The sequence below is a fragment of the Garra rufa genome, chromosome 3 (genome assembly GCF_049309525.1).
Source record: "Garra rufa chromosome 3, GarRuf1.0, whole genome shotgun sequence".
Classification (NCBI taxonomy): Eukaryota; Metazoa; Chordata; class Actinopteri; order Cypriniformes; family Cyprinidae; genus Garra; species Garra rufa.
In genome coordinates, this window is record NC_133363.1 from 62265791 (window position 1) to 62281392 (window position 15602).

At 33.8% G+C, this 15602-nt stretch overlaps 1 protein-coding gene across 1 annotated transcript in view; it reads right to left on the reverse strand.

Moving 5' to 3' along the window:
* LOC141331699 (basement membrane-specific heparan sulfate proteoglycan core protein-like) overlaps positions 1-13295 on the reverse strand; it is a 45744-nt gene extending 32449 nt beyond the window's left edge. Inside the window, exons 1-4 of the mRNA XM_073836732.1 lie at positions 13027-13295; positions 11946-12224; positions 9397-9666; positions 463-741 (exon numbers count right to left, since the gene is read on the reverse strand). Coding sequence (XP_073692833.1) covers positions 463-741; positions 9397-9666; positions 11946-12224; positions 13027-13183 — 985 coding nt within the window. The 5' untranslated portion in view covers positions 13184-13295. The remainder of the gene's footprint in view (positions 1-462; positions 742-9396; positions 9667-11945; positions 12225-13026) is intronic.
* Between the last annotated feature and the right edge of the window lie 2307 nt (positions 13296-15602).

The following is a 15602-nucleotide window of genomic DNA, read 5'->3' on the forward strand; positions in this document are numbered from 1 at the left end:
AAATACATTACAAATCATTTGCCTGCTTTATAATAATTCATGATTATCACGTCTAATTTCATCAGACTATCTGAATGCTTCATGAACTCATTTAACATCATCATCTGTAAGTCTCCTCGTTCTCTCTGACTTCAGTACAAAACACATCCTCACTGAACTGTTTTACTGAAATCCATTTCCATTCTTATAACAGTCATGAATATCACCTGTAACCATAGCAACAGTGACTAAAGTAAATACCAAAGATGTAGATGCCCATAACAATGAAAAGTTTTGTTCACAAAAAACACACAGGACCTGTAGTATTGCATCTAAACAGAATAATGACAGAATAATGAAAAGTGAACGGCTTCAGTCCTCTTATAAGAAAAGATGTTGCTACAGGATAATATATAAAAATTATTGAGCCAAAAATATTGATTTTTAAATGAGCATTAAACAGGTGTGAATATTATCAGTCACCTGATACAGTCAGTGTAACAGCAGCACTGATGTCTGATCTCTGTGAGTCTGATCTCTCTCCTCTACAGCTGTATTCACCACTATCAGACACATAATCAGCTCTGAAACTAAACATTGCTGCTGCTCTTTTTGTGTATGGATATCGAGTGTTTCCATCTTTAAACCATCTGTATGTCCACTGAATGTTTCCTCCTCCCTGTATGTCACATGTGAGAGTGACTGTCTCTCCTCTGAACACTCGCTGATCTGGACTCACCTTCACTACAGGTTTGGGTCTCTCTGTATTAATACACATATCAGTAGATATTGATTAAAACAACATTAGAGTATCATTATCACTGTTATGAACATATGCAAGACATAATGCATTACATTTAAGATCTGGTTTGCTTGTAGTTTATATTAATTACACCAGAACTTTTCGTAATTAATGGTAAAAGCTAAATAAGATAGTCTACATGTATGTTCTTTTGTATTCACATATGCGTGATTTGTACAATAATTACATACTTTAAGAGGATAAAAAGAGTGCAGAACATGCCATGATCACAGGACAGATTGAACGGTTTGTTACTGTTTTATAGACTAGAAAGAATCAGGCAAAATACAGCACTATATAGAACAAAAAAGGACACGATGTAATGTTCTGCATACATTTTTTTTTTTTTTACAGGTGTTTTACCTGTATTTTGTATTTTACATTGCAATGTGTTATCAGAGATGCTGTAAAATTACTAGATATATATTCAGTCTATATGTATATCCTGAGCTTTTTATTCTCAACAAAATCACAAAGTCTCTTGATTAGATATGTTATAATAGAGTGAGTTTAGGGGGACAATGGCATCCTCCTGACGACCAGAAAAAAAGAAGAAAAAAAATTGTCTTTTTCTTTTCTTCATGTCATTAGACTGTGTAGTGTAGGAACAGTTGGATTTTTTTTTAATCATTTTTTTTATACTAACCTTTATATTATGATGATTCTCAACTATGCTATGAAAGATATAACAGAATAATTTGCTATATCATTTTGCTTTTGGAATAAGAATATTAATATACAATTTCTTTCCATATTTTCTAATATAGTTTTGTCTCTCAAAGTGCATAAGTCCTGTGGTCCTCTACACTACAGTGTGGGGACATATATGAAATCGATGTCCTGTTTTATAACAGAAAGTCATACTTTGATATGAAACCCCATAACATTTTCCTGACATTTTGATTTATGACAAACCATTCGAAAATTTGTCGGATTTAAAGATTTACATTTGATCACTAAATTAATGTCAGCCAGTTTTAAAGAAAAGGAAGAGGCAAAGTTAATGGGGAAACCTACAAAAATCTGGCATTTCTAAATTGTGCTGAATGTGCTCTTTACAGGACATCCAGACTTACAACTGTGACATGTAAGGTCCCAGAGAAATTTGCTAAAATATAATGTCCTCTACAGAGAATAAAACTATCAAGAAGATATTCATCTCACCCGTCACAGTGAAAGAAACAGCAGAGCTTTTGTTTTGTTTTTTATAAAAAAAAAAAAAAAAGAAATGGACACGAAAAGGCAAAAAACCAAAAAAAAAACAAAAAACAAAAACAAAAAACAACAACAATACAAACTTTATATTAAGATGATTCTCAACTATTTTATGGAAAATACAATAGAATGATTTGCTATACCATTTTGCTTTATGCAATATGTGTCTGTAAAATAGCCATAAACATGTTGTCCCATTATATACAATGTATCTACACACTGCATAATGTGCTTTTGGGGCAACACATAATGAAAAAAAAGTCTCCAAAGGAGAGTAATAATGGACAGTATTTATATATTATATTTTCATAGGAAATTGGTGTGTCTTTCAAAACATGCTGTAAGTCCTGGTGTCCTCTGATGTGGACATCTATGAAATCGATGTCCCATTTCATAACAGAAAGTCATACTTTAATATAAAACCCCATGACATTCTCCTGATATGTTGATTTATGACAAAAAATCTTAAAATTAGTCAGATTTAAATAACAAAACAGCATCATGTTATTATAAGGTTGTTAAATATTGATCACTAAATACATGTCAGCAAGTTTAAAAACCAAGGAGAGGAATAGTTAATGATGAAACTTAAAAAAAAAATCAAATCAAATAAAAAAACTTATCTTTGAAAAGTGCTGAATATCCTGTTTACAGGGCATCCAGAATTAAAATGGAGGCATTTGAGATCTCAGAGAAATTCAATTTCATAAGGTATTCTGCTTAGCTTTTGTCCTGTCATTAGTTTTCTGATCTGAGTGTTTGTGAGGGGGCTCTTGCTCCGTCACGTCCTCAGACAAACACCTCTGACTCTCAATAGACAGCAGAATGAAGCTCCTGATGAAGGAGAGCTGAAGACCTCCAACTACAACCTCATATGAGGAGCAACTGAATCTCAATCAACTTCAACAGACTATCTGAAGACTTCATGAATTTAACCTCATTCTCTCTGACTTCAGTACAAAACTCATCTGTATTAAACTCTCTCACTAAAGTACTTTTAGGGTTCATTATGTTTTATGCACCATTTATTAAGCTAAATGAAACCTATTTGCACATTTGGTTGATCCATAAACAACACACACAGTTGTTATCCATGATATTGATTATGATCTTGAGTTTCTGTTTTGTGTTTAAGGACTTTAATGCTGAAGTGTTTTTCTGTTCCCATTGTTTCTGTGTTCACTTCCTGTGTTTAGTTCCTGTTTCCCTTGTTGCCTTGCCTACCTTGTTTGTTTCTATATTTACCCTCATCTGTTACCATGGCTACTCATTGCCTACACCTGTACTTTCCAGTCTATATGATCTCCAGAGTTTCTCTTGTTTATTGTCTTGTTTGATGTATAGAGTCCATTTGTTTAAACACTTTAATTTTTAGAAACTTAAATTTTCTGTAAAGCTGCTTTGCAACAATTTGTATCATGAAAAGTAAATTTGAATTGTTTCAGTATTTGGTTTATCTTGTTCATTTCTGGATTTACTTTTGTTGTCCTGTTTGAATAAACTGTAAACTGAACTTGGATCCAACATTGTGTTTTAATGACACTACAGATCATTAGACACTCATGGATCACATTATTCAGCTTCAACAAGGAACTTTCTAACTCAAGGACCATCTAAGACCTTTTGGACATTTCTTATCCAACTGACTGACCTGACTTTGCTCTCATTGATTTCAACAATAGTTACAATCCACACTGATCTGTGATGGTCCTTGAGTATCACTGAGTAAGTTTCTACATAATGACACTCTTACACCCTTTGAGTAACACTGATGTTAAAGAGGAGAGATGTGGAGAGGATGATGGTCTCTGCTCTGTCTGATTCACTACAGGTTTAAAACAATCATGATTCATGAGACAAGTGCTTTATTTTATTGATGTATTAATGTTCCCTAACTTATGTTTTATGTGTTATGCTGAACTTCAGGAGCTTGTAGATTCGGTGTCACAATTGTATTTCATTCTCATGTAGTAGGAGAGTAGGAAGACAATGATGTTCAACTCACCCTTCACAGAGAGATGACCAGAGCCAAAATGTGATGAGACTGATCTTCCATTTATCTGTCCTCTACACCAGTACCGTTCCTCATCAGATGCAGTGGCTTTTACAATCCTGAGAGTGTCTCCAGTTACAGTGTAACGATCAGACGTCTGTGACATTAGATTGTCTTTGCTGCCTTTATGCCACTCATATCTCCAGTTACGGTGATCAGACTTCATCTCACACTTCAGATCGACTCTCTCTCCAGTGAATACAGTATTGTCTGGTGTCACAGTCAGTGTAGATGTGGGTAAACCTGTGAACAGAAGAAAACAGACTCTTGAAAACTGAATATCTGACTTAATGTAGTTAATAGTGATACAGTTATGAGTGAAATGTAACATCATGATTAAAGATGTAATAAAATGTTTTTTTCTTTTTCTTTTCTTTTGTCAAATTAACTGGATTTTGAAATTACAAAGTTATTAAAACATTATTAAACCATTCCTGTTCTGGCCAGTAGGTGGGACTGTTTTTAGTCAAAGGTTGTAATAAAGCATTTATTAAACATGACTACATATAAGCTTTGAATATATAATCTCTGTATACTTGTATATAATAATATAAACTAACTATACAACTTTCACTGATCAACTTTCTCGGTCATCTCAGAGTTTATGGAGTGTGTGCACATGAAAATGTGACATCAGTATTGAACAGCCAATCACATTCATTCAAACTGTGATTTTCTTCTTACAAGAGAGAGTCTTTGTGTTTCACTGCCAAATATTAAAATATTGACAAAAATGAATAATTTAGACACTTTTACAGCAGGGATAAAAAGAACTGTCCATGAAAGAAGACAACTTAAAGTAAACGTGTCATATCAGTACAAGTACCAACAATACTGGACTGAATTGGTTTGGTTTAGTCAACTCAAAACTAATCCTGTAATCATGAGTTTGTTCAGCCATCATCATGATACAAACCTAATGCATGTGTTTTACAAAAGCATCATTAGCCAACGGATGCAAGTTCCACTGAACTCTATTGATTTATTAACTACAGAACCTGTGACCATAGATGCTTTTGGGAAACACATCACAGTTAGACTTTATTTCTGTCATATACAAGTTCTTACTGAGAGAGAGATTTAGATGTTGATGTTGATAGAAAATGTTTATATTTTCATCATTAATAAATTAACTAATTGAATGTTAGAAATATTGCATTTGATTAAAATGACTGTAATTGTAATCCAAGAAAATGTAAAAACCCATAGACTGAAAGGATAAACGGAGCTAAAGTAATACATTTTACCCTATTTTTTTTAATGAAAATTCAAATAGAGCACACTTTAAAGCAATTATAAAACATTTTGGGTAATTTATGTGACTACTCTTAAAATCAATTTAAGTGTCAATGCTAATTAGTCTATTTATATTAAGTTTACTTAGCACATTTGGGACAAACATACTTGCAACTATTACATTGAAACTATATTTTAAATAACCCTTTTCTTCTTATTTTCTTTTTTTTTCAGTGTGCTGTGATTGTCACAGTTGTGTGCAGGTGGTGATGTGGTGGAGATCCAGGGAGAAGGGGAAACGGAAGTATAAACCAAAACACTTTATTAAAGAAAACTAAAACAAAATCCAGCAAAACAAACAGGAATTCAGTGAACAGAGAATAACACAAAGTAACGTTATCGACGGACAAAGGGGAGTAAGCAGACACAGACTATAAATACACAGAAACAGGGGAGTGGCCACAAACGAGCAAACAAGGGGGAAATGCAAATATGGGCAAGACTAAACCAACTATGACAAAACACTAGGGGGAGACAAGGACTAAACCAAATGAACTAGAAACAGAGGGGGAGAAAACACAACGAAAACAGAACAGAACAGGACAAAACATGACACAATCCTGACAGTAATTGTGTTGTTAAGCCAGGTTTGTTAAGATGATTGTTGCTTCTGAAGATTAAATATGCTTAAAGTGTTACTAATGTCACAATATTGATTATATTATCCCAGTGATGCTATCATGAGATCCAGCAGTGTCGTGACAATCAGATTATTTGACTGAGTTGACAAAAAAATAAGTCTGTATTATTCAGACACACACAGACAACATGAACAGCGTATGAATCTCAACAATGATGACAATCAACATAAAGCTTCATGCTGAAGTGCATGATGGGAGCTGGGTCACTCCCAGCATGCACTGCGTCATGAATAATTTATACAGTTGAATTGTTTTAGTATTTTTTCTTATGTCCTTTCATTTAATGATATTGATATTTAATCATCGTCTGCTGAGATCGTGAGTCAATGTCTTCTTCTGTTCTTCATCTAAGGCTGTGGCTGCTGTAACAAATTGCTGTAAAAATTACAGCAATATTTTACAGCAGCGGGTTGCATTTCTTATAATACAGCGCATAGCTGTAAACCACAATGCTTTCTGGTAAATTTCAAATCTAACGAGGTGGGATTTCTGGTTTATTTTTCATATTTCGTGACTGTATTAGTATATTAAGGTGTCATAAATAGGGATGCTCATTTCGGTTAATTTTCCTGACCGACAACCGCTGCTCGTTATCCGATCATTAACCGTTAACTGATAAAATTAGAATAATGAATTCGTTTAAAATAAAAATAGAATGCACAAGTATCTGTGATGATACATAAACATACAAACAAATGTTTTATTTTAACGTGCAAACAGCAGCATACAGAGCAACAACAAAAACTGCATTCATATACTCAAATTATCACGCATCAGCATCGCTTCTGAGAACAGAGAAAATCAGAATGAAAAAAAAAAAAGAATAATATAAATAGGCCTACACTAAATATGTATAAATTAAATAACTACCTAATTAAGATGACAGAACTAAAACACTGAATCCTTCTATGCGCTTTGAAGAAAGGTACCTGTCTTAAAACATAAAGCAGTCCAGCCTATACCTCAGTTTTTAACATGTGGACATGCTACACGGATAGACTGGGATGCTGTCTGTTAACTCTTAGATCCGTGACAAAAACACTTCACAAAAATCCTTTCAATTTGCGGTTCGGGTCTTTTCATCCACTGATCCACATATGTGGAGAAACGTGTTTTCACAGTGTTCAATAGCCAATCACAGACATTTCTGTAGATTACATTATCGCAGTGGCCAATCAGAGGCGGCTATGTTACGATCCACTCACCACTGTGTAAAGTGCCAGTTTCAGTTCTGCTGAATTCTATACCTCCACGAACTCTCTCATTAAAACAAATAAATGCTGCGTTCCAGCCCAGGCAGGTTTTTAGGCTCGTAAATCACGACTTCAAATCACGACTCACGACATTAGCGTTCCAGGCAAGTCATCCCAAAATGCCTGAGCGCATGTATTAATATTACATTATTATTCATTTGTTTGCAAAGTTATATTGTCCTAAAGTCTATTTTTTCACTGTGTACCACTTGCATAAACACCGCACCCGTAGGTGCTGACATTGTTGTTTCGCGGGTTATGTCACGTCATAACTCGTAACTGGGAGTATATCGATGTAGTACGAGTGGAAAGTCACGGGTTTGACTGCCATTCGGGTGCACTTTCACGGGTAGAAGGTTGTAAAAACACGAGTAACAGGTTGCCTGGAACGCGGCATAAGTGTAGACATGATGTTAATAAGAGATTCTTTGTACAGTGTAAAGGTTATTTTATTACTTTTTATTAACTTTGTGAGATTGCGATTAATACAGTAATGTATGAGTGACAGCTTTCCAGTGATTGTAAGGGGAGCGCGCACTTTTTAGACTATAATTAATTCAGAATTTGAATACATTTATTCATGGATTCACTCTCTGATAACCCAATATCGCCATTGCCATCGTGTTGCATACAGGCTACTACATCAGTTACATAAACTAAGAGAAGGTAAAGCAGGTGCTTACTCAGCTAAATATGTCTGAACAGCCGCACTGCACGTGTCCACGCGCGCCCGTGAGTAAACATTATTTTTTCTTTCGCCATGCAGCAAATATAAAAAATAAAAAAATAAAAAAATTAAATGCTTTTTTAACCGTTTAACTGATAGTAATAATCGGTTAAAATTCTAACTGACGGTTAACGGTTAAACGTTCAATATGAGCATCCCTAATCATTGCGGTAACCGCAGATTAACGAATCCTCCGTCCGCGGAGCACAATAGAGACTTGTGCAGGGATTCGGCAGTACAGTCGCGGGAGAATTTCACACATTCCCCAATTTATATCGGCTATAGGCGTAACATCTCTGGGTTCCTACTCTAAGAATGACAAGCTTTATTGGCAAAAGATGTGATTCACGGCGATGTTGTCCTGATCAGCACACTATCTCATTATTATTTTATGCTGTAATTCAAATCTGCACAGGCAGCCATCTGTTAAGACGTGTGCTGAATTAAAAAGCGTATTTAGGGCTCGCAGATTCGCGGTCAACCGCTCACAGAGGATGTGTGTGACACGTAAACTCTGAACGGTGCTGTTAAAGCGGTTAACATAAGCAGTGAGATGTGCACTTCAGAAGTTTCGTTGGACTCACTTGATGTTGGTTAAACTTTGGCTAAATAACCTTAAAATTTAGCAGGGTAATATATGTTTCAAGTAAATATGTTCATGCCCAATTTCTATGACATTTCTTTCATGCAAATTTGAGAGTTATTAAATAAGAGAGTTGTTAAATAAAATTGGAACTTTTTTCATGTTAAGATGTTTAAAAGTATTACCATTTTTGTTTTTATTAAATAATAGGTGCACTGAGTTTCATACTATACAATACTTTATGCAGTTAAATATTGTTTAAAGCTTATGAAGTTAATATATTGTTTAAATTGCTAGTCATTAATATTCAGCAATCTGGAAAATAAATACTGCAAATGAAGAATACAAAAATTAAAGTAGTATAATATTTTTACAGTGAAATGTTATTTCATGAGTTCTAGTGCACTTGTAAACTATTGCTGCAATTTCACAGGAGCAGCTGTAAAAAATTATCAGGATGTAGTTTTCCTCATTGACAACCTGTTGTTAGCATCGGCTAACTAACACCAGATTTCAGACTGCAGTGGACAAGCCGAGATGAGCAATGAAGGGTAAGTTCACACTCGGTATCATGATTCAACACACTTTAGGTCAATATCACACCGGACTTCTCCTTTAAAATACAATGTAAACTTTAATGCAGGCAAAACATATATTCTATGTAATACATCTCATTCATCAAAATATTTTACCTTAAAATGAATAATATCAAATCTTATTAATTTTTTCTGTCTTTATACAAAAACACCACTGCAGACAAAACAGTGTTATGGAAAAAAATAAATAAATAAATTAAAAATACATAAACTAAATAAGTATTCTGTCTGAAGAACAAGAACAGACTCACCTGATACTGTCAGTGTAACTCCATCACTCATCTGTGAGTACTCTGGAGCTTTTGACTGGGTTCCTCCACAGCTGTACACACCACTATGAGACCGATCCACAGGTGAGATTATATAGTTCCGGTCTTGTCCTGCACTGCTAACATGATTTTCGTCTTTATTCCAGCTGTACTGCCAGTCTCCTGTCTGCTGTATGTGACATGTGAGAGTGACTTTCTCTCCACTGAACACATTTTTTTCAGGATGAACATGTACTACAGGTTTGGGTCTCTCTGTGAAATGAGCAAACAACACACTTCACATGTTAAAACAGAATATTAGCTTTTCACTTTCAGTCAGCAGTACAGTATCTGTTCTGACCAGCAGATGGAACTATTTTCAGTCCACATTCAACAAACTATTATTTAACACAATGACATTGAGAAATCATGTCTGTTCTCAGTCTTTCATCTCTACATTTTTTTATAACAAATATTGAATGAATAACACTAAGAATAGTAGGTGCACAAGATCATTAATTACAGTGAAAACTGTTGCATTAAGCTAGCTTGCTCTTCTAAATTTACCATTCATTATTAAAATAAATCAAATTAAATTGTAAAAAATGTATTTTAAGGACCACTTCTCAATATTAATTAGTTGCTTATTAGCAACATATTATAATCATATAGGCTGTTCACATAATAATCACATGATAATGTTAAATAATAAACACATAATACAAAACAATGCATAGTTAGTTAGATAATTTGTCCCCAAACTATACTGTGACAAATAAAATAAAATAAAAACATGAATCTCAGGAGTGATTAAATAAATTACATATTTTCTTGGTCTGTTCAAGATTACAATTAATCAACTTTCTGGTAGATTTAATAATAATAATAATAATAATAATAATAATAATAATAATAATAAACAAAGAAAAATATATACTTTAGTACTTCTAAGAAAATCTAAAAAAAGTTACCACTTGTACAATTGAAACAATCTTTCACATTTAAATATCATACATAAAAGATACACTTATTCATTATATAAAATGTAAGATGAATACATACATGACAATATACAACATGTATTGATAATGTATTGCCCACATACCTTTAGAGATTAAATAATTCATTTCAAATGGATTGCAAGTATGTTTACATTCCTTTTATATGAGTATTTAACTTTTGGTGCATTTAAATAGTACAATCAAGTACACAGTTACTTTGTCATTAGAAGCACTTTGTTTATTAAAAACATAGCACTTCAAATACTTAACAGTACTCAAATTTGTTGTTTTGTGACCATGAATGTGAAAAAAATAAATAAAAATAATTGGTTACCACTTGTAGTAAACTTGAACCCACTAGTGTGTGAAAGATATGTTCGAGTGTTCCACAAGTGGGAAGTAAATACATGTTTAATGGTATGTCTAAAGCACAAGTAGTTCAAATTGTGTGTGTGTGTGTGTGTGTGTGTGTGTACATTTTACATCATAAGCCATTTTATCAGTAATGCTAGTGTAGCATAACATAACAAGAGAACAATTCTTAAGGTGACCATTGCGGAAGAATTAGGGAGCATTGAGGAGGTGTCAGGAAAAGAAAAGGAGCAGATCACCTGCACATTATATAACTCTTAACAATGATTTCTTTTATAAAAGTGTGAACTGCAAGAGAAAAAGTCATATGTCCTGCAGGTCTCTTGGTTTTGGTGTCTCCACTAGTAAAGTCTATTATTTTTGGCATCGGGAACTCTGTGTCTTAACTGATTCTTCAAAGGGAGATGCAATTGATCCACAACAAAAAGTGTTCAGTATCTGTCCGAAAAATTTGCAGAAAAGCTGGTTAATTAAATAAAGTTATCTAAGTTGCACAAATGTGGCGAAAGATGGCAGTGTGGAACTGAAAATAACCTCCTCCAAACTACTGATAAGGTCTATAGCTGTAAGCGTCGAACTGACTGCTTTGTGGCGATATGTGAAAAGCACTATAAGGAAGCCAGCGTAGCCCACAGTATCAATCACAAAAAATACAAAAATAAAATTAAAATATATAAAATGAAATAAAAAAGCTGATTAACAATTAAAAAAAAAAATAATAATAAAGGGATAATTAATTAAAAAATGAAAATTGTGTCATATTCCTCGTTATTCCAAATCAATTAGATCTTTGTTCGTCTTCGAGACACAAATTAAAATATTTTTGATGAAATCCGATAGCAGTGGTTCAACTATAATTTTATGAAGCTAGGAGACACTTTTTTACTGTGTGCAAAAAAAAATAAATATATAAATTTATTCAGCAATTCTTGTCTGATATTCACTTGGACTATTTCGTCAATGTTCTTGGTACCCTTTTGGACCTTGAATGTTGTAGGAACCTTACCGTCTGCATGTTTGATTTAATCAAAAATATCTTAATTTATAGGTTAAGAATGACATGAGGGTGAGTAATTAATGCCATGAATTTTAATTATGGGTGAACTATCCCTTTAATAACAAATTAGAATTAATCCTGCTTTAAAAAAAAAGATAACAGATGTGAACATAAACACTCACCTGATACAGTCAGTGTAACAGCAGCACTCATTTCTGAACTCCGTAAGTATGATCTCTCTCCTCTACAGCTGTATTCAATACGATCAGACACATAATCAGCTCTGAAACTGAACATTGCTGCTGCTCTTTTTATGTATGGATTGCGAGTGTTTCCATCTTTAAACCAGCTGTATGTCCACTGAATGTTTCCTCCTCCCTGTATGTCACATGTGAGAGTGACTGTCTCTCCTCTGAACACTCGCTGATCTGGACTCACCTTCACTACAGGTTTGGGTCTCTCTGTATTAAAACACATATTATAAACTGTTATAAACTCAAAACCTCCTTAAGAGAAAAACACTTGCTTTTAGTTTGTATTAATTGCACCAAAAATATTTGTAAATATTAGCAAAAACGAAATAAAATTGATATTCATATTCATATTCATATTATTTTTTTATTTTTTTCACACATCAACTGCAGACTGTACGACAAAACATTTAAGAATGTGAAAACTGTGCTGAATGTGACAAGTTTATGGACCTTTTTCACATTTACGTGTTTCTCGGAAGTCGTCATAGTTGGGTCAAATCTGAGAGCAGTGAATGGGAGTGTACTACAAATATTTTTTGTTTTTGCATTTCCACATTTGCTCAAATAGCATTAAAAAACTCCACAACAGTGTTTTCACGACGTTCAAAGGAAAAAAAGAGAGGCTGATATCAGCAGTCAGAAGAGCGAACAATGTAAAATTTACCATCCTCCATAGACACGGCATTACAATTTAGCAGTAATTTGTTTTGTTTTTTGTAACGTGATGAAAAGGTGATATATAGTGTTATAAATGTACATACATTTTATATTTGAATCGAAATATGAAAAACTTAAAGATTTATGATGATAACAGTTAAAACACAGTCTTGTGAAAAGGGTCCATTGTTGCATAATTTGATATAGAAACATTCCATTTAGAAATAAGCTAAATATACTGAGCTGAATTTGGTAAGCAGTAAGGCATTTTTCTATTCTCAACAAAACCAGTTCAGATGACTGGATGTGTGACAGTAGAGTGAGTTTAGGAGGACAATGACATACAACTCACCTGCCACAGAAAGAGAAACAGCTGAGCTTAAATGTGATGAGTTTGGTCTTCTATCTCTCTGTCCTCTACACCAGTACTGACCCGCATCAGACTCAGCAGCTGCTCTGATAGTGAGAGTGTCTCTGTCTACAGTGTAACGACCAGACGTCTGTAACATTACACTGTCTGTGCCTTTATACCACTCATATCTCCAGTCAGGTGTCCAGTCATATCTCTGGTCATTTGTCAGGCCATTTCTCTGTCTCCAGTCACTGTGAGACTCAATCACACACTTCAGATTGACTGTCTCTCCAGTGAATACAGGACTGTCTGGTGTCACAGTCAGTGTAGATGTGGGTAAATCTGTGAAGACAAAAAAAATCATTATTATTTTTTTAAATGTATTACTATTTCAACTTGTATTTCATAACATAACTCCTCAATGAGGAACAAACTATCTGAAGACTTCATGAACTCATTTAACATCATTATCTGTAAGTGTCCTCATTCTCTCTGACTTCAGGACAAAACTCATCTGTATTGAACTCTCTCACAAGTCCATTTCTATTCTCATTATAGTCGTGAATATTACCGGTAACCATAGAGACAGTGATGAGTTAATAATAATTAGTTAATAATATTGTGCAACAATACACTCATGTCAAGATTTGCTTAGACAAACTAAACTGTTCTCACTACATGATACTCTCATGATACTTAAAAATTTAATTTTTAATTACATCTAAGACAAATGATGAAGAGTTAACAAACATTAGTATTCATTAAAACAGTAAATTTGTTGTTTCATCAGGAATGGACTTGAATAGGCTTTGGTTTTGTTCTTCTCTCTCATGCAGAGGACAACAGAGACACCAGGATAGAAACATTCATGATATGCTTATATAAATATAGTTTAATATTAGAATCATATGCTTTCACTCTGACTACATACACAAAATATGCTTTAATTTTGTATTTCATTAAATAATTTATTACATGTAATTAATAATAAATCAATAAACATGGAAAAGCTCAAATGTGTGACCTTCTGGGTTCATTGTATTTTTTGCATCGTTTTTGATGCTAAATTAAATAGTTTTAAACATTTGGTTAATTTTTAAATGATACACACTGCTGTTATTTGTGACACTGTTATGATTATGATCTGGTGTTTCCCTGTCTTCTGTTTAAGGACTTTTATGCTGAAGTGTTTTTCTTTTCCCATTGTTTTTGGATTCACTTCCTGTTTAGGTCCTGTTTCAGTTTGTTACCTTGACTACATAGTTTTTTTTTTTTTTTTTTTACCATAGTAACCCTCATCTGTTTCCATGGCTACTCATTGCCTACACCTGTCCCTTCTTGTCTATATCTCCAGTGTTTCTCTTGTTTATTGTCTGGTTCTATATGAATGTATTGTGTGCATTTGTTTCTGTATTTGGTTTATCTTGTTCATTGCTGGATTTACTTTTGTTGTCTAGTTTAAATAAACTTTAAACTGCATGTGGATCCAACATTGCGTTTAACTGAAAGAGCAACAGTCGTACAGCAGTCAAATTAATTCAGCTTCACTAAGAAACTTATTCACTCAAGGACCATTAAAGACTGTCTGGACATTTCTTTTTAATTTGATTACTTTTCTCTCATTTTTTTTTTTTTTTTCGTCTACAAACCCGTTACAATCCACACTGATTTATGATGGTCCTCGAGGATCTCGAATGAGTTCCTACATTATGATACTCTTACACCCTTTGTGTAACACAGATGTTAAAGAGGAGAGATGGTGATTCTGTACTGATGTAATGTGATTCAACATCAGATCATCTGAAACAATCATCAGACGTACAGCGAATGTGTTAGTTTTAGTTCTCTGTGTTTTAGAAGTTATGCTGAGGAACTTCAGGAGCTTATAGATTCAGTTTCACAATTGAATCTCATTCTCGTGTAGGAGAGAGAGTTTAGAGATATTGATATTCAACTCACCCTTTACAATGAGAGAAACAGTGTTTGATTGTGATGAGACTGATCCTCCATATAGTCTTCTACACGTGTACTGACCCGCATCAGACTCAGCAGCTGCTCTGATAGTGAGAGTGTTTCCTTTTTCAGTCATCTGTGACACTTCACGGTATCTGTTTTCTTTAAACCACTCATATGTCCAGCCACTGTACTCAATCCCACACTTCAGAATGACTGTCTCTCCAGTGAATACAGGATTGTCTGGTGTCACAGTCAGTGTATGTGTGCCTGTGAACAGAAGAAAACTGTCTGAACTGAATGTCTGATTTAATGCAGTTGATAGTGATACAATTCTGAGTAAAATTTGCTGTGTTATGATAAAAATTGTAATAAAAACATATTGATTTATTTGTTTTGTAAATTCACTGGAATTTGAAATGATAAAGTTATTTAAACATTATTGAACAGTTTCTGTTCTGGCTGGTAAGTGAGACTCTTTTCAGTCAGAGGTTTCAACAAAGCATTTCTTTTAAAGAGCTCATGAGGTAATAATACTGTTCAGTAAAAAAAAAAAAAAACCTTGTGTCTAATTCTAGCTGTCTGATATCAGCCTCCTACAACTAACACAGATAATCAACATT